The sequence below is a fragment of the Rhipicephalus sanguineus genome, chromosome 4 (genome assembly GCF_013339695.2).
Source record: "Rhipicephalus sanguineus isolate Rsan-2018 chromosome 4, BIME_Rsan_1.4, whole genome shotgun sequence".
NCBI classification, from domain to species: Eukaryota; Metazoa; Arthropoda; class Arachnida; order Ixodida; family Ixodidae; genus Rhipicephalus; species Rhipicephalus sanguineus.
Genome location: NC_051179.1, coordinates 176,768,632 through 176,786,184, shown reverse-complemented (window position 1 = coordinate 176,786,184; position 17,553 = coordinate 176,768,632). Strand labels below are relative to the sequence as shown.

The 17,553-nt window shown below is 47.9% G+C and overlaps 1 protein-coding gene across 5 annotated transcripts in view; it reads right to left on the bottom strand.

The window, feature by feature from the left end:
* Nucleotides 1-17,553, bottom strand: part of LOC119390919 (gastrula zinc finger protein XlCGF8.2DB-like) — a 76,814-nt gene that overhangs the window by 26,496 nt on the left and 32,765 nt on the right. For 3 of the 5 annotated variants that reach the window (XR_007415907.1, XM_049414976.1, XM_037658633.2), the window contains exon 1: nucleotides 2,531-2,790. The exons of the other annotated variants lie outside the window; for them this stretch is intronic. Coding sequence is in view for 2 of the 3 variants with exons in the window: in XM_049414976.1 (XP_049270933.1) it covers nucleotides 2,531-2,584 (54 nt within the window). In the remaining variant the exon portion in view is untranslated. Of the gene's footprint in view, nucleotides 1-2,530; nucleotides 2,791-17,553 lie in introns of those variants that run through there. 5 annotated transcript variants of the gene reach the window in all.

The window sequence follows — 17,553 nt, the reverse complement described above, 5'->3', positions numbered from 1 at the left end:
CCACACTGCGGTTTTGAGGGCAGATTTGACATTTTTTCTTATCTTGTGACAGAATACAGTACACAAACGATAGATATGCTACAAGCGTGCATAATTCCTTCTAATTTTAAGTCATGCCTTCCGTAATTAAAAATGCATGTGACAGACCATTGGGGCTAAATCGAGAAAAGTCACAAGCTCCTTTTTTAATAAATATGTGTTTATAATGCAACTTCAGGTTCCTGATGACTGTAATAGAGTCTGAAAAATTTTTAAAAGCACGATGTGACAGCTGGTTGCCCATTCGCTTTAGTACTTTCATGCATGCGTTGTTGCAACCATACTGCACCTGTGAAAAAGTTAACTTTCAGTTTTCTTAATGTTTTATAAGTCCTGTGCTGAGCTGAAAGCACATGCATTTTGTGCACACGTCTTCATTTTCCAAGGAAGCATAAAACAATAATATGCACCATTGCTGTATTGTCTAAGGTATACAATAAAACAGGAAGACTGTTTGACATTGTGACATCACTTAATTCATCTGTGTTAACAGATCACGCACACATAAAAAAAGTATGCGGAAGACCCCACGCAAGAGCAGCAACAAAATAGCATAAGAAATGTTATGGTTATCTTGTGGAGGAGCATCGGCATTAGAAATATAAAACTGAAATGAAGAAATGAATTCAAAAACGGGGAGGAGCGGGTGGCTTCCGCAAGGTTCCTATGAGCCTCGCGCATCTTGTTTTCGCCAGTGTTTGCCACCGGTGGCACCACCAGCAAACTTCAAAGAAGCAGCGGATGCCAGTGCTGCCCGAAAACAGCAGGAACGACAGTCTCCTACAATAAATCTCAACACTTCGGCATCACCTAGACAACTTTCAAAAAAGATACAGCGTGGATTTCTTTATACTCAAACTTGTTTCCGGCGGCTGAAAACTTTATGCTGAATTGTTATAGCTATTTCAACACTAAAAGCCCATTTTTAGACTCGCATGTCGAGTGCCGTGTCTGGGTCACATTCACAAAACTTGTCCAAGTGAATATCGGTGCTCAGTTACAGCCGTGCTCGACAAGTTCTAAAAGCACATGCCAGACCACTGACAATCAAAGACACGCTCATTTATTAAGAGGCATTCTGCAGAATAGACACACAGAGGTTTGCAACCCTTCGGCAAAAGCATCACAGCAACAGAAGACCAAGGGAGGTGTAAGTAATAGACGAAAAACAGGGCGAATATATATCAAGCAATTCAACGTCCATTTTTTTACAGCAAAACTGTATATTACACAGTCGTAGCTCCGCGATCAGAAAACCTCCAACAGGTATGTGCCACCTTGTGCAATCCCTGCTACTCATCACAGGTCCACTAAAATGTTGCAAGATGCAGAATGCGACCAAAAGACGCATGCCGCTTAAAGGGCTCATCAAGACCATGCATTAAACTCTAAATGCATGTGGCAAGCCAGAGAAGACGACGCATGTCGTGGCAAAGATATCATGCATGCTGCTGCTTTCAAAGAGCATGTGCTAAATTCAAATGTGACTTTCTGTACCTAACACTGAAAGTCTCTGTCACCTCTGTGCTGCGTGTCATATAGCTTTGCTGGTCATCCACTTTCACATAGTAAAACGGCCTCGTGGATAGTAATTATATGGACCCTTTCGACGTGTTTTTGCCATCACAGTCATGTTGTGTATAAAGGGCACCCGAGGTCCAGGACCAGATCCTGGATTGGGCCAAGAGGGTACCCACGAAACACGAAAGCTCTATAAAACGTTTTATAGAGGTTTTAAACATTTTAAAGACGTTTTATAGAGGTTATGTGTTTCATGGGTAGCGGAGACCTACGCCGGGTAGGCTCCTCTGCTCCCTACACAACCGCTCTCCGTACAACTTCACCGCACGGAGGGCGCATGCGATAAGATCAACCCGCCTGCGAGGCCTGCTGTCGATTGCTTCTCAAGCAGAGGAAACGCCCCGCCCATCTTGAAGGAGCATGAAGGGACGCCGGGGAAGGGGAGCGTCGCTCGAGCAGCAACTGTGATATTTGATCAGATGGATGCCGTCGCGAAAATACTGCCCGAAAATCGCTTCTCTCCCTGGAGCGGCTGTATTCTCTTGCACAAGCGCCTTGCAGAGCTACGCGAGATCGGATTCAAAAGAGTTAGCTGCTAGCCTTCCTTCGTGTAACATTGCAATTTGATGTTATCGCATTCACTGCTTCGCCCTTGCTGTGAAATTGATTTTTTTTTTCTACGTGCAGCATAGTAAGCTCCAACATTTGACAGCCAACTCATCGCGATGCCTGCGACTCATTTCGTTCGTGAACGAACGTCGATGGCACCACGCCTGGCCTTAGTTGAGCAGATTTTACCAGAATTCTCATTACACGCATTAGCGATTAACTCCGACGGCAGCCACAGTCACGAAAATATTTCAAGCAGCGAACTGGGGTTCTCGAAGGCTCGAAGTTACTTCCTTTCACAGCAGCGATTCACTGAGCAGCTTGTTTTTTCTCACGTGGGAAGTTGTGAAACACTACTTACATCGTCTCGGCCGTCGGTGTTCGAACAGCCGTACGCAGAGCAAAAGGCAGGCATGGTGCGAGACGAAGCCCTCCGTGCAGCAGCAGCAGTTCTTTGAAGCTTTACTGTTTGAAGCGTAAACCATAACCTGCAGGCGGTCACGGTGCGAGCACCTGGGATGCGCCTTTTCTACGGCGGTTCGGCGTAGACATGGGCACACTGCGAAAAGAAACCACCGTGGTCGTAACCACGACCTCCGGAACAAACGTTGGTCTGGAAGGCACGGAGTACGAAAGGGAGGTGAGACATCGGTACAGCGTAACATCGGCTAGGCGACGCGCCATAGAGAAAGGGAAACTTGGTAAACAGCGGACACTTCCATAGAGCCATGCAGCCGAATTAGAGTGCAAGGAGGGCTTCCCCCTCTCCTGAAATGCAGTGGGACACCAAGTGGTCGCTTATGATACTTCAGGAGTTTCGGTTTTGGTTCCGTGCGCGTAAAATGTTTTTAGGACATGGTGCAGCGAGTTTCCGGTTTTGGTTTAAAGCGCGCGCAGTTTGAAAGTTCTGACGTGGTGCAGTGCGTGCTAGTGCTCCCCCCCCCCCCCGCTCACATATTGCGCTCATTTGCACTGAGGCAATGTTTAGCGAGGATTTGTTTTTTGTTTTGTTTTTCTTTTCAGATCACGTGCATACACGCTATTGAGTAAGCACGAAAGCATACAAGACAAGCACAGACAATGGAGAAATGCTTTATTTGTAATACGGACGCGCGCGCACTTAAGTCGGCAAAGGTCGACGCTGCTATGCCTACTACGCAGCGCTCAGAGAGAACAGAAACGTGGGTTCTCACCGTGCCGTCGTCCGTTGCTCAGGCCGAGCAGGTGGCACGGTCAATAGCGGTCACACTGCCGCGACGGGAAGAGAAAGCAAACGCCCAAAACCCACTACGCGCAGCCGTTATATTTCCGATACAGCAGCCAACCAAAACACCCGCCAATGCATTCTGTTCTGTTCTGGCAGATTTGTCGATTTCCGTTCCCGCGTTCGCCTGGTGGTGATGCACGTGACAAGGCTTTTTTTCGTGAATTCTCAGTTCATTGTGCAAGAAAATGTTTGTCACACGTACTGTAAACAAACAAAAAAATTTAAACAAGCTACATGTTTACGTTACACAACTCTCTTTTTTTGTTTTGTTTTTTGCGCTACTTCGCCACCTGAACGTCGCTTATGACAGCTTGCGTTCTTCGGGATCACGGTCCCTATGATTTGACGCGAAAATCTCGAAGGCTGTTTAAGCGAGGAGGTGGCGGGGGAGAGCTCGATCCTCTTTATCGCTAAGTGTCCGCTCTTGGCCAATTTCCCTTTCTCTATGGCGACGCTGCAAAGCAGCCGCGTCGAAAAGTTGTTAACGGTCGCCTTCTTATCGCCAGACGGCGCTATGCGGATGGGGGCCTACAGTAGAAAGTTTTAGTGCCGGGGACCCCAAGCCACCTGCGTACGTAAGCCCTTGCGTTCTTTTGTATTCTCCGTGGATGCGGCTGGGAGTACAACGGAACGCAAGAGCGTGCGTACGCAGGTGGCTTGGGGTCCCCAGCACTAAAACTCTCTACCGTCGAAGACTCGAAGATGTGAACCGGTGGTGTGCAGACCATTGTTGCGGAATGGGCGCCTCCATTCCATTCCAATTTCATTCCGGCGAATTAGAACTTGCAGCAATTCCATTTATTTCAATTCCTCGGAATGAAAAAACTTAGCCCATTCCCACTCCGGGAATGGCCGGGCAGTTCAATTCCATTCCTGTAATTCCTCAACGCAGGAAAGGCATCTTGAGAGTTAAGAATTAATGAACGAGTTAAGAATTAATGAACGCCCCATAAAGCTGATGTCATCATATGCATTATAAGCACTGCAAAAGTACGCAAAACACGTTACCAAGGTCGAGGGATAGTAGCTTGGTGACATATATCTCGTGCAGTGCAACCACCCTACTAATTCCCATAGGGACAGTTCTCCCAGCATGTTTGAACGAATGGTGATATTTTATTATTCTTTAAGCTTAAATGTGTTAATGCTAAAATGACGACATACCGTATTTTTATGGCGAGAAACACAGTGTTCAAGATAGCGTAAGACTAAGCAGTTTTGCCACGCGTCTGGAGCGGTCATGAATATGGAGAAATCTAAGATTTGGTTAATGGGGAACAAAAACCCTCTAGATTTGCAGGTATTAGTTAGAACAGTGCACCGATCGGACACCTTGTGCCTTCGCATCGAATGCGGAACACTGGGCCGCACTGTTCGTCAGCAGGGGCGTAGCGAGAAATTTCTTTTCGTGGGGGTTCAACCATACTTTTTTTATTCACAATACTGTTGGCCATACGCGTCCGTTACAGATTCGGTTGTAAGGCTTCACAACAACAAAGTGGGTATTACAATACAAATTACATCAATAAATAACAAAGATGAAAATACAAGTATGCTCATAATTTAAACAGTAGTTATAACGAAATATGAACCAAATATTACAAAGACAAGTCCGTCAGTCAAAAGAAATAACAAATAGGTATGTAAACAGCAACATGAGTTGTTTATGATGCAGCCAATGCATCTGCGTCGCAATAAAGGGGGGAAAATGAAAAAGAGAGAAAAAATTGGCCTCGTATCTGCGTGCTTCGCTGCAAATGTCGTCTAAAGACGATAGAAGATGCGCTGCGTGAGATATGAACGCCATCTGGCAACACGTCGGGAAACGTGAATGCTGTGTTGCGGGCTGGTAGTCCCGGCGCAGCAGCAGGCGAAGACCGGCGGTGACCAACGCGACCGGCGGGGACGCCATCCAGCCCGAACACGCGGTTTGGCGCGAAGCGCCGAAGCAGAAGAAACGTCCGCACTCAACGAGTACTCTCCACACACTCTTTTATATTCACGTCGCCTGGGTAAAGCAGGAATGCCAGAGCGGCGCCCCATGGCACTCGTACAGTGCAATGCTGAACTGAAACCGAAACACAACAATGAGCTTGCGCAGAGGGCACGGAGGAATCCAAGTTTCGGCGCAGTCGCATTTTCAGCGCAGCTTAAGAAACTAGGGTCTCTAGAATTACGTATCTATGTATTTTCCATTAAAGGAACACACCACCTAATACTTACCTAGTGATGTTGCGCCTCAGATATGCGTAATGTTTGCTTTTTGATCAACATGTACACAAATATGAACCTGAGCCGTTCACGATGGCTGGCCCTTGTGCAAGTGGTTCAACTTTGGCCGGTGGCTGAATCGAGGGACGTGCCGACAAACAGAAAGACAGACCAAAATTTCTGCGTTTAAGTTCCCCAAGAAAGACTATCGTCTTTAAAAATTACACCATATCCCGCTAAAGGGGACCATGAGGCGATGCGAAGCCGGAGCACTTGCACGATCGCGTTCCGTTGGCGTTCGTTGGGCATGCTACCGACCTCGCGTCGTGGAACGCGAAGAGGAACGCTACGCGCATCGTGTCTTCCCTCTATCCTGGCCGTTAATTCTCACAGGGCGAGCGGGGAACGCGGTCGACAGGCGCGCGAGAGAGAGGCAGCGTAGAAGAGGAGAGAGAGGGGGAGGGGACGCGCATGCGCTGGCCCTCATCGCGGCGCTGCGCAGTAAAGAATTTCGAACGCGGTCGACAGGCGCGCGAGAGGGAGGAAGCGTAGGAGAGGAGAGAGGGGGAGGGGACGCGCATGCGCTGGCGCTCATCGCGGCGGTGCGCAGGAAAGAAGTTAGGCATGTCGAGCCCACATTTCAGAGAAGTCAATCCGAAGCAAGCGCTGGACTGAACGCGCGCAGCGCTCTACCACTTGAAGGAGAGGAGACTAGAGGAGGAGAGTAGCGCATGCGCCGCGAGAGCAGAAGCGAGAACGCAGAAGCGCAAGCAGGTGCTGGTAGAGAAGTGGAGAGAGTAACCCGAAGCTGTTGGAGACAGGGAAGGAGGAGAGTTGCGCATGCGTAGTGTGAGTGCGGACTACCACGCCGCGGGACATACCCCCGAGCAAGAGATGCTTCGTATCTAAAAGCACACGGACACGCATAAATCCTGAGGCGACCACATAGTAACACGAACCGGCGTCTGCCTTGCGTACCGTACTAGTGGCGCCCTCACCCAAAACAGCTGCCGCTCAGCCGACCCGCGCTCGCCCATTGACGGCGCCGTGACGCAGCAGACCGCCCATATTATCATAGTGAAGCGCTGTCATCGTCCTGCTGATCATCATCGACAATGGATAGAGCGGCATGCAACGTGCCAAACGCTGATTCCATTAGGCGATGCATTTCGACACGGACCGGCTGCTACAAAAAACTGACGGGAAAAGTGCGGTGTGGCAGAACGTTCTTGTAATTGTAGACAGTAAAACATTGTCACCTTTAGGACAAGTGCAGTGCAAATTGTGCAGCTCCCTCCTGGCGTACGATTCATCGAAAACGGGAACATTCCATCTCCAAAGGCACCGGTGCAAGACCAGCACTACGAACGCAAGTATTGTACATTTCTTAAAGGGACATTAAAGGCAAAGATTAAGTCGACGTTGATTGTTGAAACAGCGGTCCAGAAACCTCGTAGTGCTACTTTTGTGCCAAGGAAATGCCTATTTTGAAATAAAAACACATTTTAGTAGTCCGCATCGCAATAGCGCACTTCAAATCACCCGCCTGAAATCAGTCACACGTCACTGCTGCCGTGCCCTACGTTGCCCGCCTTTACTGCTCGGCCGCTCGGCGGCTTGCAATGGTGGCATGCGCCATTCGGGCATCCGGCAACATGCATACGGCATTTTGTCGAACTTTCTGTAAGAGCGACTTTCACGAGCGCGCAAAACACACGCGGCAGGACGCCACCATTCGGTCACCATTCGGTCACCGAACAGCCCCGTAAGCGTAAACATTGGCGTTGCGGTCTTATAATGGCTTAGAGTGGCCAAAAAAACAACGCAGGTAGGGTTTCCAATTTCCAACCGTAAAGTAGAATCTCGGTGATACGAATCTGAAGGGGGATCGAAGCGCGAGGAAAACAGGACACAGTAAAGAACACACAGGACAGGCGACATGAATCTATACGAACTCGCCCCGTACTACGTTACTTCAGTACACAAATATATGCATACTTTTCGCCATTTTAATAGGATTACTATATATTTAAACTGCGCCTAAATGTAGCCGAAAACGAGAGTTGCTGCATATATACAGTAACTCTACCGAAAACCATTACGTCGCGCAGATAGCGGAATAGAGCCCTGATGCTGCGCTATGGAGTCGCTCTGTTTGCTATACGCAGTCCCATTCTTTCATGCGCACCATAACTAGTGCTCAGAATTAGAGTATGTACATTGTTATCCCCCCCTGCTCTATTCTGTGCTGCTCACGAGGTAAAAGGAGTTTATGCCGAGAAGCGGCGCTGCCTTCCCGGCAACTTGCGCGACATGTCGAGCCGCAGCGCATGCGCGCGGAGTGCACGCATGCGCAGCAAACCACTGTTAACGAACACGGACCGCTGCCGCGCTCACCTACCACTATTTACAGCGTGTGCTGTGCACGGCTTCACATTCGCCGCAGGTATTTATTTCTGCCAAAAGAATTCGCATACGCCTTTCTGGGACACACGCGAACGGACCAAAAGGGACGGCGCAGCTGGCTGCCGCGAAAGCGCGCGTCAAAGCTTCGCTTGAGGCCAACTGAAAACTATGTGCAAAAGTCCGCTCCACCATGGTGACAACCGAAGATGGACACGAACGCCGAAAGGCTTCGTTTCGTGCATTTTGTTACAACTATATTGCCTTTAATCTACCGCTGCGTTAGCCGCGTACCTTCGGAGCTCGTAGTCGCTATCGATGATCGCGTTGATAGCGACCGTGGTGGGCGGCAGCTGCGGCAAACGGTAGTTCCGTTTTCAATCCGCGTGCGCTGGCCACGCACGTGCCTTCAAAACCACGTCGTTTGTTGCTATCTATGATCAAATCTGCCGCGGTTGTGTCCGAGGCGCTTGCGAAAAGCAGCGTCGCTTTGACCGGGTGAGCGTTGGACGCGCGTGCACTTTCGGAGTTCCATCAGTTTCGTCGTCGCCATACATGATCGTGTCAAAAGCGACCGCGGTTTCGTCCACAGCGGTTGTGGCAAACGACAACCAGAGTTCTGAAAGTGTGCGCGCTGGCCGCGCGCGTACTTCCGAAGCTTCCAGCATTCAACTCTCGGCCGTCGCTCAACGGATTCGGTACCAAAGTTCATATCACCCGCCGCGACGCGGATAAGTGCTAGGAACACCCGAATTTCGGCCCATTCGACACAGTGGAATTCGGCTGGGGAATTTCACGAATTCGTATCAGTCGGTTACGTTTACATCAACGCCTCCTAAATTGGTTCACTATGGCTTCGCAAAAAGCCAGGATCGGACTGGGTTGCAATTTTCGTCTATGTGGCTAGATCACGCTCAGAAATTTCGATTTCCGGGAGATTTTTCTGCCAACCAATGGTCGAAATCCGGGATACACCCGGATTTTCCGGGAGGCACTATGTAGGAGGCTTTCGATCGTTTTCAGGAAAACTGTTTAGCGATTTCGGAGTCCGTGAACAGCCTCGGAAATAGAGATGTGGCCGCATCTGCCCAAGAGAAAGGAATTTCTTTCATAGTAATTCCCAGAATGAAGAGAGTTTCTGCACGAACCACGCGGTCGCCTGAGAGCGTAGCTGAACACTGCGAGAAGTCCAAATACGTGTGACATGTAGGTCTTTGGAGTTTTCAGTACACCCGCTGAATTCCGGTGCTGCTTCGTGGCTTCAATGTGCCTCTTGCTTGAACATGTCGCTTTATCGCTGCAAAACCGTGCAGTTCGCAGTTAATAGTCTGACTGCAGACAATGCGAAATCCGCTGCCATCGCTGCCTTATTGGTAACCATTTTTGTCCATCTTGTTCAGGATGTCGTCATTGAACTTAGTGGAACGACCTGAGGCTCTGCGACGGCGCGACACGAACAATGCGAAAAGCAATTCCCCTCAAGAAACGTGTAGCGATAATCTTTTTGCTAATCCCGCCGAGGACGGAATAGTCTTTGTTGCTAGCCGTTCCACGGCGAACCTAGTTTTCCGCGAGTTTCGCTCCCCGAGTGCAGTCGCGTTCCGTGAAAACCCTCAAACAACACGAAGCTCCCAGTTAACTGCGCCCGTTCACGGCTGGTGCGAAGCTCGTCCGCGATCTTGCCAGCTTCTCGGTTTGCGATAACCGCGGTTAGGAGACTAACTGCTGTTATGTTTGCCCTGTAGCTACGTCCCTAACCGCACGTGTGATTAGCCGTAACCATAGGCGTGCGCGCAGGGTGGGGGGGGGGGGGCCGCAAAATCTGCCCCATACATTGATTTAGTAGGGTGAGGGGGCGCTGCGATGAACATTTGCCCCCCCCCCCCCCTGATGGGGAACCCTGCGCACGCCTATGGCCGTAACCGTAGTCAGTTAAGGCAGTCCGTGTGACAGGGGTTGGTTCGAGTAGCGGAACATATAAAAGGGGCAAAAACAAGACGGACAAGGACGTCGCTGTACTAACAACTGAAATTTTATTTCTATGTTGCTGCGGCGGTGCGGCCACACCAGCTCGCGGCGAGCCGCTGCTACCAAGGTGCATTTTTGGGGGGTCACGCCAATTTACAACAGTCCGGAGAGGATTATGTCGGCCCCCAAAAGCCTGAGGAAGCCAGATCAGCGCTTAATGACCCTTCCCATCACTCTGCGTCCGATCAGGTTCCCCGAAAAGCGTCGGGCGGTGTGCAGCTTAAAATGACGCACGAACCCATTCCTCTCGCGGCACGCAAACTTTGCCGCGCGGCAGCAATGGAATGTCGCGTTTTGCCGCCGGCGGCGCGATGCGCGCGTTTTTACGCTAGTGTGCTTATAGTTGGCGCAGTTTTAGTGCAGAACAGCGGAGATGTAGCAGGATGTAGCAGGTTTCACATCTTGGCGCAGTTTGGCGCATCAGTGATAAGCTTCGCGCATGGTGAACCTTGTTGCTGTACGCCATCTCAGAAGCGATATAAGCCAACACATTGCGGCGGCACGGCTGTCTCTGCTCTTTCTTTTGTTTCCCTTACGCCTTCTTATCTTGTAAAGTGGTGGTTTAGCGGGCTTGTTGGTACTACACATAGTTTTTCAAACAGTGCACAAACGGGACACTGAGAATAGACCACACAACAAAGGCGCCGAGCGCCTGTGTTGTGTGGTCTTTTTTTGATTGCCCGCTTCTGCGCTGTCCGAAAAAACTATGTCCCTTCTAACCATGCTCTGTCCATATAAAGTCTGTCCATGATAAAGTGCTACCCGAGACTAACAAATGCTCCAACAAAGATCTATGGCTCTAAACCAGTGGCGAGTGTGAGAGAAAAGCTCGTAGTGGTATTTCAGCTGACTGCGTGAGTGATATACTTTTTGTTCGTGACTCGTAATTCTTGCATGCATGGTGCTATTGCTTGCTTACCCATACGAATCAGTTTGTTTTCGTTCTTCCCTCGTGCGGGTTCATTTTTCACGTTTCTGCGCACGCACAGTTAGCCAACTCTAGCACCGGAACTATGCCGCGCGAATGCCGCTTGACACGTGAGTTTCTGCATTCCCTTGCTGCCCAAGCACTAAGACACCGTTTGAAAATGGGTAAGCCCCATGCCGCACCACATTATTGAAGTTCAATAGACTTCAAGCGCCTTGCGTGAAAACGCAATGCAAAAAAATGCCCCCACCTTCGCGAAGGGAATCGTGAGGAAACGCGAATGCATTTCTTGCTCCGATAGTACACGGCGTAGTAATCGCTTCACTCCATTTATATATACGTGCGAGCGAGTGGACGGGAGAGTGGGGCGCAGGGAGGAGAGAGAGCTAACGGCGAGAGAAGGGGCGGCCAAGAACTGCACATACCCTCTCCTACACTCTCCACACACGCGGGAGCTCCGCCGAGCTCCCGCGATGCGAGCGCCCTCACACGTCAGAGCGCGCTCCTCCTCTCCACTCACTCTCCGCTACTCCGCCCGCACCACCTGCTCCGGTTGCTAGGGCCGAGGATAAGCGCGCGCGCCCGCAGCTGTTGCTACGGGAGAGGGAGTGAGAGCGGAGAGAGAGAACACCTGCCGGCGCGCGGACACCGACAGACGCCTGACATAGCCCGACCAAGAAATGGATTCGCATTTAAAAACTACAGCGCGTAGCAGACGCCCCTCGCTTTCCGGAAGCGCACTTCTCGAGCGCACAAAGCCCACGGTTCTGGCGCGGCAGTTCACCACGAGAAGGCCCACGCGGGAGCCACCGCTTTTGACACTCTCCCAGTATTCTAGGTCAATCTAGCATTGTCACTGTGTCCAGCCAGTGCCTCATGATACAAAAACGTCACCTAAACACCGAACCTACAATTAAGGGGTGCATGCATGTAGTGGTGTATGCCCGTTTCATGGTGGTAATGGTGGTTAACCTGCGCTCGATTGATGGATGGATGCTATCAGCGTCCCCTTTGTAACGGGGCGTTCACATGTGCGTCACAAGGCTGAAGGACGTCATACAGATGCCAAGAAATTTTCTTCACATCTATGTCCCCCATACTTCCTGGGCTTCATTATCTGCTGGTTTTCATTAAGGTTGCACCTACAAAGTGGTTTAAGCACACAGAAAAGGTTGCACCTCTAGAGGCATTTAAGCACACAGAACACCTTTTTGCCATAGAATTTTGATATATTATGATCTAATGCGCTTTTCCTTCGTCAGAGGAGCAAGAGGTGTTACAAGTTGCAAAAACACCTGTGGCCCATACAATCGAGTGCCAGCTAATAAATGGATGATTATGAAAGTTTAAACTAATATGTCTGTCTGTTGTAAAGCTGCCTAAAAGTGCTCCACAAACTTCCACGTTTTCTGTGAATGTATGTTTGTTTACTTAAGCATAACAGTGCATGATATCCTCACCGGCACTGAACGCCTGGTCAAGATACCAGGGTTATATATACCAGTTTACTTACTTACGAAAGCAACCACGGCGCATTCATTGGTGGTATAGTGGGGAGCAATTACAAAAAGAAAAAAAAAACATGTACAGGTTACACAGAACAAAACAGCACAATATGTTTATACCTATACTAGTACATCATGGACAGACTGACAAACAAATCCTTTGAAGTTATATTCACAATATCACTTCGTATCCAATTCCTAACTGCAATTGTATTAAGGAAAAATGACTTACTAAACGTGTTAGTTATACAAAATGTTTCCCTCGCTTTTAGTTTGTGATACACTCTTGCAGACACATAGTCAGGCTCATGCACATACTTTGTGTAATCAATGTCTCTTGAAAGGTAGATATCATGGAAATTATTCAATTCATGAAATAAATATTTTTGCAGTGTGTCACACCCACATTTTTTTTGCCACAGTTACACTGCACTTTCTTGAATAATTTCCAAACTCCACAGCACTACTCGGTATTCTTTCCAGCTCGTGTAAGTTTATTTGGGTCCAGGGATCCCAATCCGCACTAGTGTATTCAAGTAGTATCGTACAATGGAAAGATAGTTTAGAGTCACTGCTTTCACTGGAAACTGCTTAGCGTTCCTTTTAATATAACCTAGGACGCGAGATGCTTTGACAGAACGTGATGAACATGTCCTGTCCATGATAAATCAGTGGTGAAATACACACAGTCAATAGCTGCATTCAATTTATGTAATAATTAGACTGAAACTGTGTCACCTTTCTTCTAGAAAAACATATGCACTGTTTTTTTTTACATTAAGGTTCATGTGCCATGTTGGACACCACTGTGTAAACCAGTATGTCACACTGCAAAGGTGTACAATCATTTGGGTCATTAAAAACTCTATACTATACTATGCATACTTATCTGTGAACATGTGCAAAAAAATACTAAAACTTACTCCCATAAATCAAAAAGAGGAATAGGCCAAGTATTGACCCTTGCGGTACTCCTGACGTTACGTCAGCCTCACCCACTTTTTCTCCATTAATGACAACCCCCAGGTGCCTAAACTGAAGATTATTCTGTATCCAATAATTTACAGTACTCTCAATACCATACCATGAAAAGCTTTCAATTAATAAATTAATGTGCACCACATCAAGGGCTTTCTTGAAATTATGAAATATACAATCAATTGTACTGTCTTTGTTCAATGCATTTGCCAGGTCACGAGTGAATTCTGTAAGTTGCATGACACACGAAGATTGGATGCTGAAGCCATCCAATCTGTTTAACAGATAGTTCTCATTATTCTTTTTAATTATGCTAGCATGTTCTAGCACTTTGCATTTTGTACTAATCAATGACAAAATGAAGCTTTGCGGCCCAGATTTGTGACGTTTGCCTTTTTCCCATCAAGAGGTAGACGACCCTTGTCTGATAATTAAGCAAAAAACACAAAAATATTTTCCAACTAAGTGTGCACGTGATGACAAGAAAGCATTCAGTATTTCATCTGGGCCACCAGCTTTTAAAGAGTAACTTTTAAAAAAAAGGCTTTGCTTCAATGCAGACTAAACACATCCTTTTCCATAGAAACAAAGTTTTTTAGGAATATTCGCTAGCGTTTGTGCATGAGTAGAAAATATTCATTTAAGAACAAGGTAAAGCGTTCATCTTTCTGACTAAAACGTGCCGTTTTCATCAATATTCAGTATTGTTAGATCATCTTTTTTTTTTTGAAGATTTGCCACAATTTTTCTGGCGCTCTTTAATTCTAAATCTAGAGTTTCAATGTAAACAGCTTTAGCGTTTCGTGTGGCATCACTCATATTAGCCGCAAGTACTTGCAATATTAGGGGCGAAGCGCCTTAGGGTCTTGACTTGTCGGCGGGTGCGTCGTCTGCTGTCGCCGCGTGTATTGTCGTGACCCATTCGCTTGCTTACATTGTTGTGTCCTGTCCATTTGCATGAGCGCTAGAGATGGCGCCACTGCCTCAGCGCTCGCTGTGTGGCAAGAGAGAACGAACGGCGCACGTTGACTATGGAAACGCTCTTTCTACGATGAATGCTGAACTACCAGCTCGCAAGGAATGAGAACGCGCCCTTGCCCGCGAAAGACAACGCTGACGCTGGCAGCGTCTGCTGGCGAGATTCTTGAATAAACCGACTGCTCGCGCTACACAACCGTTCACCGTCCACCCCATATATATAGGCACTGGCTCCTGACCTGCAATGTAGTGCCGCTAGGAGATTTCTCTTGTGTGTAGTTGAACAATAGATTCGCAGTGTGCACGTTAGCTAAAACTGGACTGCGGGTCTCTGCGTCTAATCTTTCTTCTGTCTCTCATTGCCCATTAGTAGTGATTTTCCTATGGGAAACACCGGCGAACACTGCATGCTTTGCCCCTCCACAGGTTTCACGTTATAGTAGAGCTATTTCTTTTGCCTCTCCCTCACGTCTTTTTTTTTACTTTATTGTATGCATTTAATGCATTTGTATGCGTAAATTTTAGTTACAGCCTCTGAGATTCGCAACACCCTTTGCATATCTCGGAAGTCGCGGCCCAGTGTGCCAATTAACCGGGAAGTGGCAGACTGGCCGCACCAATTATCCGGTTAAATTTACATGTAAAAATTTAGGACCGCGCAGATAATACAAATTATCCGGGATTTCCAATTAACCGAGTACAAATTACCGAGGTTTTACTGTATATAGGCACTGGATCTTGACCTGCAATGTCAACAATCTCAACCAACAATAGATTCGCAGCGTGCACATCAACTAGAAGCGGACTGCGGGTCTCTCTGTCTAATCTTTCTCCTGTCTCATTGCCCATTAGCAGTGATTTGGCAGAGGGGAAACACCGGCGCACACTGCATGCTTCGCCCCTCCACAGGTTTCATGTTAGTAGAGCTGTTTCTTTTGCCTCTCCCTCACGTCCTTTTTTTTTACTTTGTTGTATGCATTCTGTTTCACACAATTAATTTTTGCATGTCCCTTGTAAACCAAGGCTTACATTTGCTGCGTCGGGCTACCCACCGTGATGGTCTAATCATTATGGCGTTCGACTGCTAACCCGAAGGTCGAGGGATAAAATTCCGGCCACGGCGGCCACCTTTCGATGGGAGGTGAAATGCTAGAGGCCTATGAACTAAGATTTAGGTGCACGTTAAAGAACACCAACTGGTTGGAATTTCTAGAGCCCTCCACTACAGTGTCCGTCATAATCATATCGTGGTTTTGAGACGTAAAACCCCAAATATTATTATGCTTCGTCGGACTGTCACCAGCAGTGAAGGCACATGTTGGTTACGTAATTCGAACAGTTTGTTTTAAACCTCACGCACATACCTTCTAAATCAAATGTATCTGACAACCTCAAAAATGTCATAACGGTTAGGTGCTTCTGTTATTGTAAAAGGATTTGTGTGGTTTTAGCTATGTACCCATCTTGCTCCGGTATCTGTAACTTTAACATTGCGCAAGTTGAGCTCGCAAAGCACAGTGCTACGATCACTTCTACACGTGTGCTGGTCCTCGCGAGGCAAACCAGCAAGCAATAAATCAAGCACATTATTTCCTCTTGTAGGTTGCAGAACAAGTTGATGAGCGAGAAACAGCTACACATCTTGAACAATTCCTTTTGCTAACCACTATTAATGAGGAACTTAGTATGTTCTTGAGTCCAATGGATTTCAGGCAGGTTAAAATCACCTTAGAATAACAGAGAGCTGAGCTAGTTGGTAAGTATTCATTCTAAAAAGAGACAGGGCATGCAAACACGGACACAAGAAAGAGGTCAGGACACCACAAACGGCGTTGTTGGTGTCCTGACCACTTTCTTGTGTCCGTGTTTGCACGCCCTGTCTCTTTTTAGAATAAAATCACCTCCAAGTATTACATTACTAACCTCATTTTCTCATCGAAGTCGTTCATTACTTTAACTTCGCTACCTGGTGGCCCATAAAAAGAAACAAATAGCACAGTCCTTCAATTTTGGAAACGCAACTTCAATGACATTGATTTGTTTGTTTCCACATGAATTTGTAACATTTTAGCATAAATTTCTTTCACTATTGGGAAGGCACCTTCGCTGTGTCTATCCCAATCTCTCCAATAAGACGTACAATTTAAGGGAAAGATTTCGCTGTCACGATTTTAGCTGTTCAACCATGACTCAGGTCCAAGTACATCAGAAAGATTAGTCATGTTAATAAGGTGAGCAAGGTCATCAACCTTATTTGTAATGCTTCTGCATTCCCAAGCAGCGCTTTCAGTATGGCAGTGCTGCTTCATTGTCAGCCTGATTGTATAACTGAATCTGATGCCTCAACATAGGTGAACTTTTCGTTGTTAAAGAACAATGAATCATAATGTAGACTTGATTTATCTGTAGTGAAGAGTACGAGACGACGACGAAGCAGCCAAGAAAGCAAGCCACATCGTGAGTGGTAGCCACGCAACCCGAGCTTGCGCTTGCTTGGATTTTGGACCCTCGACGTTCCTCGACGTTCCTCATCGTTCCATCACGTTTGTACGTGAATAAACCACGTGACATTTGGTGGAGGTACGTGGGTTTCCCCTACGACCCTGGATCTTCGCTCCCGTAAGCTTCCCCCCCTTCGTGATACCAACATGGCCACCGAGACTCCTTCCCAGCCTGGCCCTTCGGCTGTCCACGTCACTTGTGGCGCCGTGTATCCTCAGCGGGACCCCCCCCCATCTCGGGCTCCGGTGAATCGGACGTGGACGAGTGGCTGTCGAGGTATGACAAAGTCGGCGCCAGCAACAGATGGGACGATCCAATGAAGCTTGGGTATGTGCAATTCTACCTTGCCGACATAGCCCAACTGTGGTATCACAACCACGAGGCCGAGCTTCCATCTTGGTCAGCTTTCAAGACTGCTATCAAGGACGTCTTTGGACGGCCTGCGGCTCGCAAGCTTCTCGCCGAGCAGCGCTTGCGTCAGCGTGCACAACAACCGGGTGAGACCTACACGGGTTACATCGAGGATGTCCTCCATCTGTGCACCCGCGTCGACCCCGCTATGCCTGAGGAGGCCAAAATCAACC